Source organism: Thermobia domestica, chromosome 13 (genome assembly GCF_964235325.1).
Source record: "Thermobia domestica chromosome 13, izTheDome1.hap1.1, whole genome shotgun sequence".
Lineage (NCBI taxonomy): Eukaryota > Metazoa > Arthropoda > Insecta > Zygentoma > Lepismatidae > Thermobia > Thermobia domestica.
In genome coordinates this window covers 136,894,396-136,916,291 of record NC_137466.1, presented here as the reverse complement: position 1 = coordinate 136,916,291, position 21,896 = coordinate 136,894,396, and the positions used below count along the sequence as shown (strand labels likewise).

The window sequence follows — 21,896 nt, the reverse complement described above, 5'->3', positions numbered from 1 at the left end:
CAAGGAAGAAGAAGAAGAATTAAAATAAAATCGAAATAAAGTTATTTCCTGATTAATTCATGTGCAATTTGCCAGGAAGTTTGACCACGGAATAGGTTTCGCTGTTGTAATTTGCTGGACAAAACTGATCTAGGGACTACTGAAATAAAATAAACGCTGTTATATTATTGTTCTACGCATCTTTCACAAAATAGCTTCATTTTACATAGTGTGGAAAAATAAGTTGAGTTGCTGGTTACATTAAATGTAAAATGAGTTTTGGTTAAGTTTAGACACATCAGATTACAGAAAATATACAGGAGTACAAGTAAAATTGAACGCTCAGATTCAAAAATCATTTTTATCAGGAATAAATTTCTGCAGGCGACTTAAATAAACATTAAGCGATAAAGGGGAAAGTTTCATGTAAACTTACATGAAACCTCCTTCCAGGTAGGCATCATCCACTGCATGTTGAGCATTGAAAAACAAGTATCGCGACATAATCGGGACAGAACCTAGGAAAAGGTAGACGTGAAACGAGAAGACATGGAAAGCATGTCATGAGTACTGTAGGAAATGTTAAATGATGTGAAACGATTTACAATGGCATTACAGTATCCTCTGAACAGTACGAGATGCAATGTTACAAGTTTCGCAGAAATTGAAGAAGACTGAGCAAAAGAAACATCGTAAATAACGATGTAAATTATGTAACGTTCCTTAAAATGTCAGTAATAATAACCCTAATTTTGGAGCAGATTAAAGATAACGGGCGTTTTCCTTTTTTCGAAAAATTTACAGATAAAATTAATTAATTCACAAGGGAAACATAGTATATAAGGAACTTAAGAAATCAAACATGTAGGTTATATATAAACATAAAAACGGCGTAAAATAGTGTGGTTCAATTTTATGCAACTGTAATGCAAAGCTTGCTTTAGTGGCCATGTGCTGTTACGTTATTAACCTTTCTTTGTCCTCATTCTTACCGACACAAACGCACTGCTCCTTCAGACGTACTCACATGCGGGCCCTGTGGTTTCGTCTTGCTCTGAATCGAAAACTAGTTTGCAGCGATCACCTAGCACAGGTCAGTGCAGGATTTCCTTACTCTCTTCTTTAAGGCGCATTATCCGCCATCGTTATTTCTCTCAACTTCACTTATACCAAGTGAGATATTGCTATGTCAAATATTTTGCAATAGCATAAGGAAGTTTTTGTTAATTTATGAACAATTATTCAATTACTTTTGTTGATGCCCATCAACTTCACTGTGCTGAGATATTCTCATATTACGTATTGCAAATCTTTTACAGAAGTGTAAGAAGTAATGAGAGAATTATAAATTTTCAACAATTGTTTCGAGATGAGCCCGGACGGCAAAATGTACAGATTCTTTTATACGAATCGGCTTAGAAAAATTACGAAAGAAAGAGAAAAACAAGAAAAAGTAACTTATTTATTGTTTCTAAGTAGAAGGTGCAAAAATGTTGACATGTAGTTAATAATGTATTTTAATTTTGATAAGAACATTTGATTGCAATAATTAATCATTTAAGATAAGTTGGAGAAAATATGAACTGTGAAAGTGGAAAGTTGATTATCATTTTCTGTTGTGAAAATTTGGAAGATTGAATTTGATATTTTCCAGCATCTTTTGTTATAGCTCTAAAGGTTTCATATTCAAGGATGACAGTACAATATGTTTACAATATAAAAAAAAAACAAAGATTGTGATTGATATGTAGTGAATAATAACTTAAACTTTTCTTTTCAGAAACCTTAAGAAAATATCCTCCACTGTCGTTCCTATCAAGAGAATGCAACAAGAACTATAGAATTCCGGGAACTGATACAGTAATAGAGAAGGGAACAGAGATATTCATTCCTAGTTATGGACTTCACTATGATCCGAAGTACTTTCCAAACCCTGAGAAGTTTATTCCTGAAAGATTCAATGAAGTGAACAAAGCTACTCGGCCAGTTTACTCGTATTTACCTTTTGGGGAAGGACCAAGGAACTGCATAGGTTAGAAATCAATTGTATAAATATGTTAAATCATCTGAAAATTTAGATTTTAGATCACTACTCAATATAATTTTTGGCTAAACTGGGACATAATTGTTGAATTTCTGAAACGTATCATACGTAGTCTTTAAGGTAAGTGCAATAGCATATTAAAAGTCCCCGCCTCTCCCACGCTTGTTTTGTCCAATGTGGAGGACAAACATGGCTGTCAGCATATTAATGGGACAGCATAATTTTTATTTTTCTTGCTTTTGGTCCATTTACAGCAAAAGTCCGTCTCAATTTCATCTCAGCTATGCTGAACAATTTGTATAGTGTTAGTGCATTTTCTTTGATAGTGACAAATTTATGCTCATTTCTTCTCCTTAGGCATCAACTGGACTCTTCAAGAGTTATGCATTTTGTACTAAACGTTAACAGATTACTTTTTTCCTTTGTAGGTAGTATTTGGACTCTCTGCACATCTACTTATTATTATTCTCTAATTAAATTATTATTTTTTTTTTCACTGTAAGAAACAATAATTGAAGATTGCATGTGGATATAAGTTTTTCTTTAAGAAGTGATTTCTAAATATGCCTGTATATACAGAAACTTGCTGTTTTCTTTGTGGTAAACCCGTGATACATGAACCGACTGTTGAAGTAAAGAAAGGTTTATTAACTCTTATTAAAGCAAGTACATATTGAGTGTCGCACACAATACACCCGACAAACATCTTAAACCATGACTTTCCAATGAACAGTGTTGATGCAACAGCTATTTCACTGCGAGTCTACGATTTTCTTTATACTAATAGGGTTAATGAGCTTTAGGGACTTACTCCGTTGTTCATGGCTCTTAATTTTTTGTGCATGAACATATCTTTGTTCGGTTTATCGAATGGACTACGTTTGATTCGGATGTCCGGATGGCACGTTCATGTCCGTTCCTTATGGGCAAATTAGGATCCTTGTCTAGATGTTAAGACGTACAAGTTTCATGAAATCAGGACAATTTTAAAATCAAGGTTCAACTAAGGAAAGAGCAAATATTCTAAAATACAATTTTTAAAACAGAAATGTAGTTTTGAATATTGGCAAGATTAGTTTCATTTAAAAGAAATTAGATGAGTCTTTTAAATTTTCATGCCCACCAAGACAAAATATATTACTTTTTTTTTGTCATATTGGTTCAAATAAGCTGGAGGTAAATACAACAATAATATCACACATTGGTAAATAATTCCTTGATACAAAACTCAATACATTTGTTAGTGTATTTTTTTCGTCAACTCAGTTCAAATAATATTTCAGATTTTGAATTTAATGGAACAAATGTCAATCAATTTTCTATTTTTACACTTTTGTACTACATTTAATAAACTAAATTTGGTATTGTATTTATTATTCTCTAAAAAACACTTGAATAAATGATTTATCAATGAATTTTCGTGTTTAAAGCACAACTTCAAGTCTCAAATAACAGCCAATATGCACAATTGTGATAGTAATAGTGCATTTTCATTTTATAACAGGGTAACCCCAAAAATTTTCTTTTAAAAATTCTATATCACTTCTATATTATTCATTAGTTATATTAGAGATAATGTACTGTATGTATAAACCAAATTATAGTTTAGATTCAACAAATGTCTTATATCTATATATATAAAAGAGAACGCACAAAATCCTTTGTCCGCTCATCACGCTAATACGGCTGAACCGATTTCTTTCATTTTTGGGGGGTTGTTAGGATTTGGACCCTAGATGGTTTTTATCATATCACTTTAATTTTCAATTACCAGTGTCTTGAGATAATTGACCAATCAGGTGTCAATACGTAAAAAAAATCCTTTGTCCGCTCATCACGCTAATACGGCTGAACCGATTTCTTTCATTTTTGGGGGGTTGTTAGGATGTGGACCCTAGATGGTTTTTATCATATCACTTTAATTTTCAATTACCAGTGTCTTGAGATAATTGACTATTCAGGTGTCCATACGTACAAATCCTTTGTTATTAGTTCATCATAGGTATAAAAATAAACGTATTTATATGCAACCCGCATGACCCTGTGACTCGGCGGGTTAACATAACTGACAGGCGCTATAAATCACTTGAAAGCGAAAAAGTAAAAATTATCTAAGTAACAAAGTTTATTGCGTTCGGGGGTGACCGCAGCGAAGCGGGGCGGGTTAACATAAATGACAGGCGATATAATGTTAACATTTACTGCAATCTTCTATGGTTTTTATCATATCACTTGAAAGCGAAAAAGTAAAAATTATCTAAGTAACAAAGTTTATTGCGTTCCGGGGTGACCGCAGCGAAGCGGGGTGAACGCTGCTAGTAAATAATAATAATAATTATTATTATTATTATTTTATTTTTATTATTATTATTAAAATAAAAGTAAACTTCCTATAGATATAAAGATAACCAAGGACATGATTCTTTCACTGAGGTTTCAGGTCAGGACCTTCCTCTCTCAAGTGGACCCTGATTAATGTATGGTGACATTGTTTCAAGGATCTCAAATTATGGTGTTTAAACAATTTGCTCTTCTGGTCTATTTAGTGGATCAAAAAATGTACATTGCAACGTACCTTACGATATTTGTCTATTTCAGGTATGCGTTTTGGCTTAGTGCAAACTAAAGTTGGGCTTATTACTGCACTGAGAAACTACGAAGTGAAACCTTCTGCAAGAACACAGATTCCGCTGGAATTAAGTCCAACATCTTTTATACTTTCGTCAAAAGATGGTATTTGGCTTCAGATTAGCAGAGCAAGTCACTCATGATATTAGATTTTGTTGTAGTACATATGAGTATACATTTTTAAAGCCAATCACTTAAATAATAAATCTTTTTTTTTTTCATTTTTCGTTTACATGTATCTTTTCATTCTTTTATATTAATATTCTGTAAAGATTACTAATATAGAGTGCCAACTAAGAATCTAATTCTTGAATATTAGTTCTCGATCTACCTAATTTTAGACTGGTTTCTCACGGAATATTACGAAAGATAGAGACAAAATAAATTGAAGAGAATATGTATAAAATTGGAAATTAAATGGTAAAAAGATTTCAATTCCATTAGCTATTCTCATAACGTGTATGAAAGCTGCGCTTGAGACGGCTTATATTATGTTCCTGTGGTAGTTAATATCAACTAGTGGTGGCCACAAAAACCGATTTTTCGGTTTCCGGCTTTCATGAAAACAGTAACAGACTTTCGAAAATTTTCAAAAAATGGTTTTCGCCGAAACCGGTTATCGGTTTTCTCCAAATTCAGTTTGGTTTTTCACTGAATCTGATTCTCGTTTTCTTCAAATACCAATTCATTGTTTTTCCACCGAAACTGGTTTCGGTTTTCTCCAAAAACGGTTGAGTTTTTCCAAAACTGGTTCTATTTCTGAACAGAATAGTGTTTCCTTGGCAATTCTTATAAAAAGGGAGTGTAAACTGAAACTGATATACTTAAAAACCAATATGTTTAAAAACAGAACTGTTTTGGAGAAAACCGAAATGTCGGTTTTTCGGTTTTATTAGAAACCGGTTTCCGGTTTTCATATAAACCTGTTTTGCCCATCCTTAATATCAACCTCGAAAGCTCCACCTTTCTTCATCTTGCGTAAGTATAAACAAAGGGCAAGTCTAGAACTCAAGCGTAGACTTGAAGCGTGGTTTGACTGAATGTAGCGGATCCTTTTATATGAAACAGTGGAATGCCATCCACATGCCTTTCTCTCTCCTTGTCTGGAAGCTTCATGTGTTATGTCTGATAGAATAAAATAAGTTTTGGGCTTGTCTCAATAATTCGGATTAGTCTCTAGAAACCCTGGACAAATCCGTTCAATCCAGACAGTTGGTACTTTGTACTCATGCCAGCCCTGAGTTATTTACATGAATACACAAAGTACAATAAATATTCATAATTTACAATAATATTGTGATACTAAATTTTGGATACTATATTCCTCTGCTTTCTTTCCCTGTGTAAACAAAAATGCATTAGTTGCTATAATTAGTACTCCACCACACACACACACACACACACACACACACACACACACACACACACACACACACACACACAAACACACACACACAAACACACACATATATATGAATTATTAGAGATCATCAACGACGGGCTTTACATAAGACGAATTGGGTAGCCGCCCGGGGTCCCGATCTTCAAAGTACTGTTCTTGAAATTTAAAATCATGTCAAGTCCATCATCCAATAAAATTACGAAGTTTATAAAATAGTAGTCAACTCAATTACAGTTTATAAATAGTCTATTTATAGGACATGTATACATGCACCATGAATACAATTATTCCCATTGTTCCTTCCATCTACGTATATACAGTAGGGTGGATCGAAAAAAATAATTTTCTTTCCTTCGAAATGCTCTACTGTAAAAACGTTTGCCTATTGTAATAAGAAGAAAATCGACATAAAGAAAATTAAAATCGGTTAACGTCTACCGTTCGCGCATTGCACTTAAAGTTTTTGAAAATTGCAAAAATAGCGCTTTTTTGTAAATTTTAAAAATAACTTTGAACTTTTAACATAAAACAATCTACTTTTTTAGAAACTGTTTCTAAGGTTTAAAGAACCTAAATACGGTATGTTAAATTCTGATCAATAATATTACATTTTTCGTTCGCGCAAGCTTTGAGAAAAAGCTGAAATTTTACAATTTTCGAGAATTTCCACTGTACAATTCTTCGCTCGTTTTTCTGAAACAAATTGACCCATAACTGGTTGCACGTCGAGTTCCACCCACACCCTACCCAACCAACCATCCAATCGTTGGGTATGCTATTTTCATTATATTTAAAACTATTTGTATTTTACAATTTACTATGTAAAAATATTCTTCATACAGTAGAATTTTTGATTTACTGTATATTGTAATATCCTATGTGATGTAGTAAATAAACAATTCCACGCTATCTGAAATGGGACAAAGCACCAGGATCCCTTTTGCCAAGTCTTCAGGACAATGTTCCGAAGTAACTACTTTTGAAATGTCCAACATATATTGTTGGTCTTTGCTCAACAATTTACTGTCTATATCAGAAATTGAACAAGCTATGGGTTCATAATCGAAAAATGGGGTTTTTCACAGCAAGAGAGCTTCTGCCCTATTGGCCCAGTAAAAGATTTAGGCCCTGTAGTATGACCATCAATATGTAGATAAATGTGGCGAAAAGGAAGCTCAATAACATGCAAGAGGAATATTCTCAACTGTAGCGGGCGTCCTACATGATTCTCTAGTCAGTGGATGACATTGTTCTTCCATTCAGTGTTAGTTACATTGTCATCACACCCTACTACTTCTAGTTCTTCAATTGATATTGTTAGTTCAAACAAGCAATAAATTATGCTTTGAGTTATATCATTTGACGAACTCGAAAAAGGATATACATGTCCAATATAAATTTATCCAGGTTCCTGGATACGAAAATAGTGTTCTTCTTGCACAATTTTATGAAATTGCCTGGCATTTAATTTTTCTATGACCAAAGTATCATCGTTTCGTCCATCAAAGAAGAGACCCCAACTTTCCTCGGGAGGTCTGAATTCACTATTCAAGTTAGTTCTAACACGATTCTGTTCTCTTCTTATTCTACACTTATCAACTAATTACATAGGAAGAATCTGTATCAGTTACCATCGCAACATCTTGTAGAACACTTAACGCTAATGCAGCTGTTGCCCGATCAGAGACTCCGAACCGATAACTATTTAGCGATATTGTACTAAGTTGAATTATCTTCTGCCACTGGGGCTTTCTAGTCAATGTCCTTGGTTTGTATTCATCTTCCACACACTCCGAGACCTCAGAGGTAGAACTAGATCTACATTCATCAATTTCTGAGGACCCCCCAATTTAGGAACCTCTTCACTCAGTGCTCGCTGAAGATTGCGAGCTCTCCGCTAGGCTTTCAAATTTATCTTCTTTGTAACTGTTTTGTCAATAGATTTAGTCCATTATGATTCAATCGACGTGTGGTTCAATCTAGTTGAAATCAGTTCAATCAATGTCAAGTGAGTTCTGCTTCTTTTTTTTCTTAGCAAAACGAATTTCACAATGCAAATTAAGAAATATTGAAAACTTCTGTTTATTCTCAGGCCTTGCTCGAACGGAAAGTGAAACATTATTGATCACAATTTAACTTATTTAGATTCTTTAAACCTTAGAAAAGGTTAAGAAAGGTAGAGCGTCTTTATGTTGAACGTTTGAAGAAACCTGAAAGAAATCACAAAAAAGACGATTTTTGAAATTAAAAAAAAGTGCAATGCGCGAACGGAAGATGTTAACCGCTTTTAATTTTCTTTATGTCGATTTTCTTCTTATTACAATAGGCAACTTTTTTGCACTAGAATATTTCGAAAAAAGGAAAATTATTTTTTTTTCGACCCACCCTAATATACCTAGGTACAGTATCCAGTATTTTAGTGAGTTCCGTTGCCCTTCAATTTACTCTGTAGTACTCTTGTATATAGATGAATAGAGTTGTAAAATTCAAATAGTATTTTCTGATCTGCCTTACGTAAGCATACCTTTCTGCAACGGCATAGCGACGTAAAACTAAAGCAGTAAGTTTATTTTCCAATACTAATTCTAATTGCCTTAAGGGTCAATTCATTAGAAGTGGTCCAAAGATGGTGAAAGTACAACAGTATGTTGTATATTTTTGCTTGTTATTTCACTTGTAAATTGTTATTTGCTTGTAATTTTGGGCCATGATGTATTTTAAATATGTACTAGGCTGATTCTGTTATTAGAAGAAGAGAAAGAAAAAGAAGTAATATGGTTATAATGTTAATATATAAAGATATTCAAATGTTGTTATCGTCATCGTCGTCATGACAACATATATTAAATAGAATTATTCAGTTGATAAAACAGGCATCTTGAAAAGGTGTAATTATTAAACCACGTGTGTAAAAGGTAATTGGTGTGTTTCAATGGCTCACGAACAGTTGTAAATTGGTGCCGAAACGCCGAGAGTGAGAGAAAAGTTGTATCGTTTAGAAGTATAGTAAAAACGATCAACTTTGAGCCCAACATCAATTTCACCATTTTGAGAAGTGGCAAAATAATAAACAGGAATATTATGAGTGCTACAGATAGTGGAGTAACTGATAATCAAACTATTCCTACTGTAATAAATTCTCCAGAGAACATGATTGATATTTTAAGGGAAATAACACAACAAATCAAGGACGAAGTTCGAAGAAGTGATGAGATATCACAACAAATTAAGGACCAAGCTCGAAGAAGTGATGAGATATCACATCAAATTAAGGATCAAGCTCGGGATCAAGCTCAACAGTTTGAACAGTTAGACCAAAAAATTAATCTACAAGCATAGAAGTTAGACCAAAAAATGAATCTACAAGCTCAACATTTTGACGAAAAGCTGGAGCAATTGCAGCAACGTAACGACGGCAAATGGGACCAAATACAAGAACAATTAAATCAGGTGAACCAGCAAATTGCAGCCACATTTGGACGCTATGATGAAGATATGGAAAAGATAGTACAGAGATGCACCGAGGTTCAGGACTCTGTAGATATTATAGAAACAATGGTAAATGAACATGACAATGAAATTAAGCAGTTGCAGGATGAAGTGAACTTCATTAAAGAAAAGTGTGTTCACGAGAGTGCAGTGCGAAATGGTGGGCACACGAATGCTGTACATCCTACATCTACCGGTTGGGAATCTACGTGTCATCCCAGAGCAACTTTTGAAGGTAATGAGTCTTCGAGTTGTAATGAAGATAGTACCAAAGGAGAAGGAAGAATGAGGCAACATTCCAGGCAGAAACGTAATCACCACAGGTATTTGAAGGCCAATACAGGTAAATCATTACGGTTTAGTGAAGTAAAAGCACTTACTAAATTTAGTGGTGTACCGGAAGACATACCTGCGCGAGGGTTTCTTGAAAAGTTTGAGGATGAATGCGAACTAATAGGCGTAGAAGAGTATCATTTTTTAAAGTTGTTACCACATATGCCATTGCCACCTTGTTTGACATGGTTCAAGGCCATTAGGAGTAGTCTACATACCTATTCTGATTTTAAGAATGCCTTATTATCCAACTATGAAAATGATTTTATGATTGCAAATAGGGATACTTTATTGAGAACGAAACCATTTAATCCTAAGGTCCATAGAAGCATTACTGAATTTGGGGTCTCTACCTATAATGAATTAAGGTCATTAAATCCAAGTCATCCGGAATCCCGAATTATTGCTTCTATTCGAATTCTATTACTTTTTAGGTTACAACAGTTATTAATGTCTGCACAATGTATCAATTTCAATCATTTGATTATGCTTTCTCAAAATTATGAGAGTCAATCTGCAGTACAAAATGGTAATAGAGGGCAGGATAGAGGTCAAGGTAATTCTGGTCGTAATCATATACAGTATGCTCCTGTTCGCAACTTAAATGTACAACCAGAAAATACTTCTAACTCATATCGTTTTAATAGTAGAATAAATAGTCACAATGTTGCCGGTAATCAGACGCAACCTAATCGTAGAAATGGAAACAGGAATTTTAGAAATAGTAATCGGAATTTCAATAGGAACAATAATCCTCGCCTATTCACACAAAGTCGATTTACAGGTGGCAGTAACTACACGCATAGAAATCCGAATGCTGTAAAGGCGCATAATCGCCAGGAAAATACTCAAGATTGTGGGATACAATGTAATTTAACTGAAGCTATGAATCAACGTAATTTCACTTAACAGAGGGAACTTAGTCTTCAAAACAGAAAAACGAAATATTTTATGGATATATGAGTTGGTTTAATGTATTTTACTTTATGTTATTTAATCTTTGAGTTTATATCTGTCAATATATATCTTAATGTTATGTGTTTTATTTGATATTTGTGTTTCATACTATTCGTGTGATTTCATATGCTTGCAAAACGCAATATTAATTACATTATTCATATTTCATGTTGTAGAGTACATTTGAAAGCTTTCTTTTTGTAATGCGGGAATACATATTGAAGTTAATACTTTATGTTTTCTCTAAGGAATTCGTATTCAAGCAATTCTTGCTTTTATGTTCTCGTTCTATTCGAATTTTATGCCAATAATATAAATGTTAAAGAATAAAAGAAGATATTTTTAATGGAAACGTTAGAAAATAATGACAGTTATGTAAAATTGATGTTACATATTTTATGGAAAAAATTATGAGTAACGAAAATCAAATTTATACGTTTTTCCAAGAACTTTGAACTTAAATTCATATATTCTTGTTAACCTTTTTTTCTTTCTTTTTCCTTTATGGCCTATAATGGACTTGAATTAAGATATTGACCGTATTTTTTGTAACGTGCCATGTAATCGTCGACTATGGAGTTAATTATAAACTAATATAATTATTAATAATATTTTTTGTGTAAAAATAAGGAAATACTTGTGTACTATGATATGAGGTATATTGTACACCTTGTCTCAAAAAGGTTGAGCGCATTCTTGATTGGTGTTTTGAGGCAAAATTTTTTTAAGTCCAGCTTCGGGTATCTTCGGAAAAAAGTAAACCAGGTTCGAACCTCCAAGCCAGCCTTTGCAATCGGGAAAAAGTTTGCAGATGTGTTTTTCTTCTTTTAAATATAATAAGACTTGTTACCAAGTGTAGAAAAAAAAGCAACATTGATTGAAATACTTAATGATACAATATTTCGAAACCTTGTATTAATGTCAGCACATTCTTGTTTGCCATTTAGCTCTCCATACGTAATTGAACATTTAGATACGTTAAAGAATCTTTCCATATGTAAAAGAATGCTCAAAGTTAAGACATAGAACGTAATTATCGCCTCAAAAACAGCGTTTATAGTGGATATGAATGTGATAATTTTCTTGAGAACAGTCACACATGTTTCGCTAGAAGCACGTTTCAGTAAATCCTTGTGTTAGCTCACTGGTAAGGTGTCGGATTTCAAATCGTAAGGTTGTGAGTTCGATTCTCATCTCGGTCAACGGTTTTTTTAAAATTATATTTTCCGCAATGCATGAAAAATTATATAAAATAATTACATTAAAATACATCAGTTATATATATATATATATAACATAATCATTGCAGAACATAGTAATTATTATGTTTAAAATATAACATCTGAGATAGGTGTTCACAGCAGGTCGGTATTATATATGAGAATGTTAAATACAAGTTAGGAAAATCGTGAATAAGATATCAATAAACTTGAGTGTATAAAGGTAACCAAGAAAGTTCTGTAGCTTCTTGTGGAGGTTTGTGTTCAATTGGCCCTCACATCGTGAGTTGAATGGGAATGAAGATAAGACGAAGGTCAATTGTTGGTATGGGTATATCCGACATACTACCTGGTTGTGGCAGTTCAGTTACACCGTGAACTTGTGTAAGGACACAGTGAACACTGGACCTCCACAGAGCGTTATAAGGGCGTGTATGCTGTACTAGTTCAAACTGGGTTCAAACGACGCTGCAGCGGGGCGGAAGATATGCCAAGCCTTTGATGAGGGTCTCGTGACTACGCGAACAGTGCAGCGGTGGTTTAACAAGTTTAAGAACTGTGACGATACACTCGAAGACGCACCACGTGAAGGAAGACATACACCGTACACATGTACAAATGAAGATCTTCAGGCAGCAATTGAGCGAACAGTAACCAGACATGTCAGGAACTAAAATTCAGTGTGAGTGAAGAAACCGTTCGACAGCACCTTCATGAATTTGGGAAGCACTATAAGTTGGGTCGATGTGTCGCACATAATTTGACTCCGTAGGAACGCGAACAGTCACCTGTATTTCTTTGCTGTCTCGTCTGAGGAAGGAGCCATTTCCAGACAGAGTGTTGTTATGTGATGAGAAGTGGGTCCTGTACGAAGCTCTACGGCGCTATCATCATTGGTTAGCATCTAATGAACCAGTTCCAAAACAACCGAAACCAGCACTGCATCAGAAGAAGGACCTCCTGTGTGTTTGGTGGACTGCTCGCGGCATCGTGCATCGGGAAGTGCTACCAGCTGGTCAGTGCATGGATGCAACTTGGTGCAACTATGTCAGCAGTTGAGCCGCGTTCAATAACAACTCAAAACTTTGGAGCCAGTACTTCTGAATCGCAAAGGGATCCTCCTGTTACAGGACAACGCTAAGCGCCACGCGGCTAGGATGACCCGGGATACCATTCTACGCCTTGGATGGGAAACACTATTGCATCCGCCATACTCCCTGGACATTGCACCGTCCGATTATTACCAGTTTCATTCCTTGGATAATCACCTTAGAGGACGCCAGTTCAAATCTCTAGTAGAGGTGCAAAATGCATTTGATAGCTTCTTCGCTTCACGGCCCACCGAGTTCTACCGTGATGGAATCCATGACCTTCCAGAACATTGGTAAATGGTCATCGATGCTGGTGGGACTATTTTTGATCTTCCAGGTAACATATCGATCTTTGAAGGTGCTGGGTGAAAAAGCGACAGAACTTTCTTGGTTACCTTTATATTAATGGATTCTCCATGTAGCATATAAAGTTGAGCCACGCTTGATAAGGAAGAAATATGAGTATTGCTACATTGAGAGTGAAGAACATTCTGGACACAGAAAGCTAAAAAATAAAAATGTTTGCCTTAAGATAATATCTAACCTAAATTCACTTGGTAGCGAGAGTCTTAATTTTGAGGTAGCTTTAGATCTTGCTAAAGAAAGCTGAATGTTTCAGTAAATTTTTTGATATGTGTATCGTTTAATATCTAAGCTTACCTGTATTTTTGTTTTTAGCCCATTAGGGGGAACCATCTTTCCGGTTTTCTTATACATGAAATTTAATTTTAATTATTTTACTGATTTCTTTCTGAAGTCTGGTTAAATATCCCTTCGTTTGTCAAAGTAATTTTGCACTATTTATAGTTTTAATATTATTTAAATTTATTATCAAATATTAAAATTCTATATAACGAAATTGAGATTTTACAAGGAATAAAGGTTGCAGGAGACCCAGGTTCGGATCCCGCGTTAACTTTTCGATTCATGTCTCTTATAGTCTCGCAGCTGAATGGGACAGTAAACATGCATCAAAGCGCAACGAAATAACCAATTATCCAGACTTAAAGAAGAAATTAGTGAATTACAATAATTAAAATTAAAATGAAAAAGAAAAATTAATTTTCCGTAAAACTCAAAGGACTAGAACCCAAACAGTATGTTGGGACAATTTACACTGAAATCATTAATAACAACATGATCAACAGCAAGAAAGGAAGTGCAAGGAACTTGAGCAAGGTCCATGTCAAAAAAAAAAGTATTAACACGCACTCGCGAAGTGGAACAAAGGATTAACCATGGAGAAACTTAAGTGATCAGTATAATCGTGGTATTTGAATCTGGAACCTTTAGACTATGATGCAGGAAGTCCAACCACAGTTCTACTCAGTTCTCCGCTAGGTGCAGTTTGTTTTGAAGCATGACTAAAAAAAAGAAAAAAAAGAAAGAGAAGAAGAAGAAGAAAAGGAACGAAAGATTTACCAATGCATCGAGGTAAGGTAGTACGTGTGCATCACATTTCAGTCCTAAATTCTATGTTGCCTGCTTGCTTAGTAATTTGTGAATACACTACACCTACTTCCTGCGAGACTGATCATTACATGAGTTCGTTTCACAAAGGTATTTATTTTCTTCCCTTTCTCTTTTTTCACTTGAAATTACATTTGGAGGCAAATTGGGTTACAGTTAAAAAAATATCCAAAATCATACTTAACAATAGGTTTTGCAAAAGCCCAAACAATTATCTTAGTTCCTTCTGATATAACTTTGCAGATTCTAATCCTCATTCGATATATTATTTTCTTGCGTTTATAATTATAGAAAATTGCCTTTCGGAGATGATTTATGCAATATATATATATATATATATATATATATATATATATATATATATATATATATATATATATATATATATATATATATATATATATATATATATTGTATTTACGTTATGTTACGGAGTCATTATGACAATGCGTTTTCTACAGACGAGTAAAAACTTTCGACTCCAGTTATTTGGTGTTTAGGTAGGGTATCGGGACATTCAATGAGAATGGTTCCAGACTTAAATATTTCTCGCTCCAGTTTCCTTGATGTACTCTCATCTGTCATTGGTATTTGTAAGTATGCTTTCGCTCTTATAGAAGTAGATTGAACATTTTCTAATAAGTATGTTTTCTTTTCTATTTTTGATAATAAAAATACTCTACTTCCGAGTAGCCGATACCATGCATGATTTTGCAGCATATTATCAAGTAGCCAAGATGTGAGCATGCATACTCCCGTACGCGTGGTTCTTGGATGTATCTCCGACTGTAGCATTAAAGTTGAAATTGCATGTTAAACTGTATGCCGATATGACATATAGCTTGTGTGCTGAAACCCAGACTAAATTCAAAAAATGAAATTAAATCTTTAAGTTTTACGTCCCACGATTATGCCGGCTAGGCTAAAGGAGACGGTGATGATGAGAAATGAATGAAATGGTGGAATGAAGAAAGTGGAAGGAAACGCGTGAACCCCAAGGAAACCCACGCACACGCTGTTTGTCCACCACAAAGTTCACTTGGCGGGGGCTGGGAACGAACCCAAGCACCAGAGGTGAATGCTCTACCACTGAGCCACTGCGGCCCCTACACTAAATTCAAGAATCATACAAGCTCTTTGAGCATGCATCTTGAGAGTGTTAGATTCATAATGTATGAGCGTAGAATTTTTGACAATATCCCACGTGAGATGAGAGACCTCAACCACCAAACTTCACTGTACAGAGCCGGAATTTCGATCTATAGGATTCAGTGTCCTGATCTTCAGATAATGTTAACACAAGTTGTTCCATCTGCCGTTGATTTTTCTAAATTTCATAGTGCCATCTAATCGCGTAATGATCGAAAGACTTATTTTACACATTTAAACAGTTTTAAGTGTAAATTAAACCTTAACTGCCATTTTTGTAGCTCGTTTAGTTCCTGTTTAATTAAACTGATCGGAGATCTTCAGAGCGGGGATTAAAATATAATATACAGTGCGACAATTACGAAACGACACTGGTCGTTTTATTGTGCGAAGTAATTTTGGCAGGAAAGCTTTCCATTGAGGTGTCACCTTGGGAATACGTTCAGAAATTGCAACCTTGGTTGGTCGCCAGTGCGTCGTGTGACGCGTTTAGGTATATTTTGTAATAGCTTGTCACCATGTTAACAACGAGACAAAGAATGAATATAAAGTAATGTGCACTCTTAATAAAAACAACTACGGAAACATTTGAGTCGTTGAAAAAGGTTTGTGTGAACAATTGTCTTTCTTGTTTTGAGTGGCATAAGAGGTTCATCGGAAGGGAGACATCACACCACTTGTCATGGAAAGTTAATTCACTAATAATTTGTCCACGTCTGCGAAAGTTGTTTAACTCAAATAGCACACTACAATTTCTTCACAATGGTGCATAAACATTGTAAATTCCATTACCCTAACGGCAATCGAACGGAGAACTACGACAAAAAAATAATTAGAACAAATATTTTTATCCATATATATATATATATAGTAGGCGCAGATGGGAGGACAATATTAAGATGGATCTCGCAGAGATTGGAATACAAAGTAGAAACTGGATGCAGTTAGCTAAGGATAGAAGTCAGTGGAGAACTTTTGTGAACGCGACATTGAATCTCCGGGTTCCATAGGCCATAGAGTTAGTTATATATAGTAGATGTCAAGTCAATGAATAATCATCATTATTTCAATGAAACTTTTAAGGAAAATCTAATCAACAGTGATATATTCTTTCTTTCAAATATATATAAATGAAATCAAGCTAAACTGCCTTTCTTCTCAAATATTTCTTGCAGTGCACAATTCTGTTTACTGTATCTTTGTTTACGCATGTTTATACTTTTTCTTATGTATACTTGTTTTATATCGTCTTATGTAAACTTGTGAAATTGTTAACGCTTTTTTCATGATATTTAACAATAGTTCAGATAATTAAGGATTTTTAAAACACTTATTCAATAAAAATTCCTGTATTCCAGCGTATTAGCGTCGAACACCTACAAAAGTCCATCTACCTAATGGTGTAGGTTGGCGTCAGAAGACGGCTTTTAGTTGGTTTATGTAAATCGACCTTAACACGAACTGAATATATATATATATATATATATATATATATATATATATATATATATATATATATATATATATATATATATATATATATATATATATATATATATATATATATACAGGGTGGTCGTGCATGAATGTCGGAAAATTCGTGAGATGAATCTACAGGTAAAAACAAGCAAAAAATGTCATATGAACATTGGGTGAATGCGGCTTCGTTTGGACGCTAGAGGCGTCTGAAATGTCACCTTCCGAGGTGGCAATTTGCAATATCTCAAGAACGGAGAGAAATACGAATGTCGGGTCAAAACATATCAAAGGAAACCCCATCCGAAGAATCCAATTATGCATAAGTGGTGGCGAAACAGTGGCGGCGCTAGAGGGGGCACAAAGAAAGTGAATGAAACATGGAGAACAGTGAACAATTTACACTGAAAATTGTAGGAGGGGATGTTACTTGGAATATGCAACAACAAATGTTAATGAACAAAGGCAACAACGGCTAGTCTGTAGGGACTTTATGGGAGGCGGATTGTAGGAATACACGATCTTTGTAATGGTAACCTATAGGAATGTCGGGTCAAAAGATATCAAAGGAAATGCCATCCGAAGAATCCAATTATGTATAAGTGATGGCGAAACAGTGGCGGCGCCAGGGGAAGCATAAAGAAAGTGAATGAAATGCGGAGAAAGGTGAACAATTTACACTGACAAACTGTAGGAGCGGATATTACATGGAACATGCAGCAACAAATGTTAATGAAGAAAGGCAACAATGGCTACGCTGTAGGGACACTATGAGAGGTGGAATGTTGAAATACAGTATCATTTTAACGGTGAGAAATAGAAATGGTGGGTGAAAAGATATCAAAGGAAATCCCATCCGAAGAATCCAATTATGCACACGTACTGCGGAACAGTGGCGGCGCATGGGAGCTGCAAAGAAACTGTTAAACACTCTTAGTGATGAAACGTGCAGATCGTAAAACACACGTATGGAAGATGAGACCCAGTGTACTGTAAAAACAAGAGGTATTGTACTTACCATGGTCAACATAATGCCATTCTATAGCAGCTGTTCAATATGTCCTTCTTGTTCTTCGAGACAGACAGTTACACGATGGCGTAAGGATTGTCTGACTGCTGCCAATATCGCTTGCGTTTGCCGTAATGTGACAAATACAGCACATACACGCTGGCAAAGATATTCAACATCATGCAGGGAAGGGCCGTGTATACACGAGACTCTTCACGTAACCCCATAGGAAAAAATCTAGGGGATTCAGGTCGGGTGAACGTGGGGGCCATGCTTGTCTTCCACCACGACCTATCCACCTGCGTGGAAATGTTTTGTTCAGATATGCACGAATGGTGTGACATGAGTGGGCAGGGGCGCCATCATGCATAAACCACATACACTGTCGTGTCCTCAGTGGCACATCTTCAAGCAAAATAGAGAGGTTCTGAGTCAGAAAATGGAGATACGATATTGCGTTCAATCGCTGTGCTAAGAAATGTGGTCCCACAACGTTGTATCCAATAATACCAGCCCACACATGCAATTGGAAACGCTGTTGATGCTTCGTCTCTACAATTGCATGCGGGTTGTTGAGTGCCCATCGATGGTCATTGTGGAAATTTGTGATGCCATCCCGTGTGAATAATGCCTCATCCGAGAACAATACCTGTGTTAGAAAGGCTGGTGATACACGGCAGCGGCGGTATAACCAACAACAGAAACGTCGTCGGGTTTCATAGTCACCATCGTATAACGCATGCGTTCGTTGTACGTGGTATGGTCTGAGATTATTACTATACAAGATGCTTAGCACGACTTGATGCGAAACGTGTTCCTGCCTTGCTATTCGTCGGGTACTAATACCCGGGTTCCGGGTCACATGTCGGAGTACCCTCTCTTCCAGTGGGGGTGTTCGAACGCGTCGTCGTCTCGGAATGTCTGTGTTGGGAAGGAATGACCCAGTGTCCCGCAATCGCTGATGAATACGAATAAACATCCCCGGTGCTGGAATTTGTCGATCTGGGTAGCGTTCCGCATATAACCTACGTGCTTCTTCTGCATTACCTTCCGCTAAGCCGTAAATCAAATGTATATCTGCCATTTCGGCGTTAGTGTATACTACCCTATTCATTGTGGTGCATTACACATAGCGCTTGTCAACATCAACACTGTTTCACACGACACAAAGTAAACCACATTCACATACACATGGATTACTGCCCTACCTGTAGAGTGTAGCACTAAAACGCTTGTGCTGTTACTGTCATTGCCCCATTCAGTACGAATGAACTGAGCGCTGTCATCTGCACCTTCGATGCGAACGCTCTCGTTACCCACGCTTTCACTACTCCTATAACTAACTCTACTACGCGACGGTCTGCACGACCCCTTTTTCTACCTACTGTAGCTATGCGCCCTGTCATCGGACATGTATCATACAGTACACCTAGAGTTGTATTCCTTGTTTCCTGATTGCTTTCAAATAGTTGTGTTTTCACCAATTTCAACTTTTCTCCATGTTTAATTCACTTTCTTTCTGCTTCCCCTGGCGCCGCCACTGTTTCGCCATCACTTATACATAATTGGATTCTTCGGATGGCATTTCCTTTGATATCTTTTGACCCGACATTCCTATTTGTCACCATTACAAAGATAGTGTATTCCTACAATCCGCCTCCCATAAAGTCCCTACAGACTAGCCGTTGTTGCCTTTGTTCATTAACATTTGTTGTTGCATATTCCAAGTAACATCCCCTCCTACAATTTTCAGTGTAAATTGTTCACTTTTCTCCATGTTTCATTCACTTTCTTTGCGCCCCCCTCTAGCGCCGCCACTGTTTCGCCACCACTTATGCATAATTGGATTCTTCGGATGGGGTTTCCTTTGATATGTTTTGACCCGACATTCGTATTTCTCTCCATTCTTGAGATATTGCAAATTGCCGCCTCGGAAGGTGACATTTCAGACGCCTCTAGCGTCCAAACGAAGCCGCATTCACCCAATGTTCATATGACATTTTTTGCTTGTTTTTAGCTGTAGATTCATCTCACGAATTTTCCGACATTCATGTACGACCACCTTGTATATATATATATATATATAACTGACGGATATAATTCATAAAACCAAGAGGCTATTATACTTTCCAGCTGTTGCTGTATCAGACAAGCCTATAGCAACACTTTATGTTTCAATAGCAGTCAGAATCAAATAGATACAAAGTAATGGTTGTGTGTATTGGTCTTGTGATGTCGGGATACAGTTTTCAAATTCTACCTCCCAGAAGTTTGTTTGTTTGCGCAACACAGCATCGGAAACGGGACTTCAAGTTTCCGCCTGTTGAAATTGGCTCTAACACCTCTTAACTATGAAAATGTCACTCATGGTATGACTAAATTTCTAGCTAAATTTTATATCTTTTCGTTGTTTCCAACATATAAAAATCCAACACGTACACACATTAATATCGTAGCTCCCAATATATTTCTTTTTTCAAAAAAGCAAATTCTAGCATGGACATGAAGATGTCATACACTTCCCTTCCTAAAGCACCTCCAATACATCGTTTGGGGTATTCAGAGCACAAGAGAATCATGTCACATTCTCTAAGTTGTGACAAAAGTAGATAAAGGTTGTACGGAACGCTCACTTACATGAAAAAGTTTACACCTTTTTATTTTTACCTTACGATAGTGATTTACTGTTCGATATCTAGATATGAACCTTTGAAGCTCTGAAAGGAGATTCAAATAGAGATCTTAAAGGTGAAATACACCCAGAATGACTAAAAGGTGAACTTAATTCACTTGCACAATGAACGAGCTATTTATTCCTGAAAGGAAAAAAATTGTATATATAATTTTTAATAATCCTATACTCATGAAAGAAAAAAGCGAATGACAAATTCTAGCACTTATTTTGAAGCATATAACTTTCAGTTAGTTACCAAAGAAATCGTGAAGTGTATCTTCTTCCGTAATAATACCTTGGTGATGTTCAATATTAATTTTGAAATCAAATTACACTACTTTCCATTGCCAAAATTTAGGTTTATACTAGTGGCAAGTTTCTACATAAATATACAGGGTTTTAATGAACTATGCCGACAAACTGTAAGAGGTGATTCCTCACATCAAAATAAGAGAAAAAGTTCAAATGCACCTATGGCGAAAAGTGCATATTTTCAGAGTTAGAGCTGCCCAAAATTGCAAAATAGCCAAATTTCAACATACCCTATTTCGAATTCCAGAAACTATGGATGGTGGGCATTATCGGTGTAAAAGAAGCCACGCATACACAATCCATAAATGCATATTTTATCAATTTTCAATAGGTGTACAGCGTGTTCTCTACAGGGTGTAGTTCTCAGATATGCTCTCAATAGAGTTTTCAGATATACCCTGATTTCAAGGAGGGTCCACAGTAGGCAGGAGGTAAGCCTTGGCAACAATAGACATCCAGGGCTTCGGAGGGAAGTTGGAAGTGTTAGGAACCGGCAGCTGCATGTTTTTTGTGTTCATAATAACGTGTGATGCGATGTATTCCATCACGGTATATTTCACGTTTTCTTCAGTTATGAGCATGAAAGAAAACATCGCAGCATGCGTTTCAAGAGTACGAGGGACCATGCTGCTGACGATCCGTAACACTTCCGACAATGCACCA

The 21,896-nt window shown here is 35.8% G+C and overlaps 2 protein-coding genes across 2 annotated transcripts in view; both read left to right on the top strand.

Annotated features, from left to right (window-relative positions):
• The window catches only part of LOC145667763 (uncharacterized), a 58,003-nt gene extending 53,120 nt beyond the window's left edge, over window positions 1–4,883 (top strand). The window contains exons 8-9 of the mRNA XM_081735204.1: window positions 1,760–2,011; window positions 4,622–4,883. Coding sequence (XP_081591330.1) covers window positions 1,760–2,011; window positions 4,622–4,794 — 425 coding nt within the window. The 3' untranslated portion in view covers window positions 4,795–4,883. The remainder of the gene's footprint in view (window positions 1–1,759; window positions 2,012–4,621) is intronic.
• Window positions 4,884–5,020: 137 nt separating this feature from the next.
• On the top strand, window positions 5,021–9,392 carry LOC145668551 (uncharacterized). Its single transcript, XM_081736539.1, has one exon. The coding sequence runs from the start codon at window positions 9,135–9,137 to the stop codon at window positions 9,390–9,392; it is 258 nt and encodes an 85-aa protein (XP_081592665.1). The 5' UTR covers window positions 5,021–9,134.
• The last annotated feature ends 12,504 nt before the right edge of the window (window positions 9,393–21,896 follow it).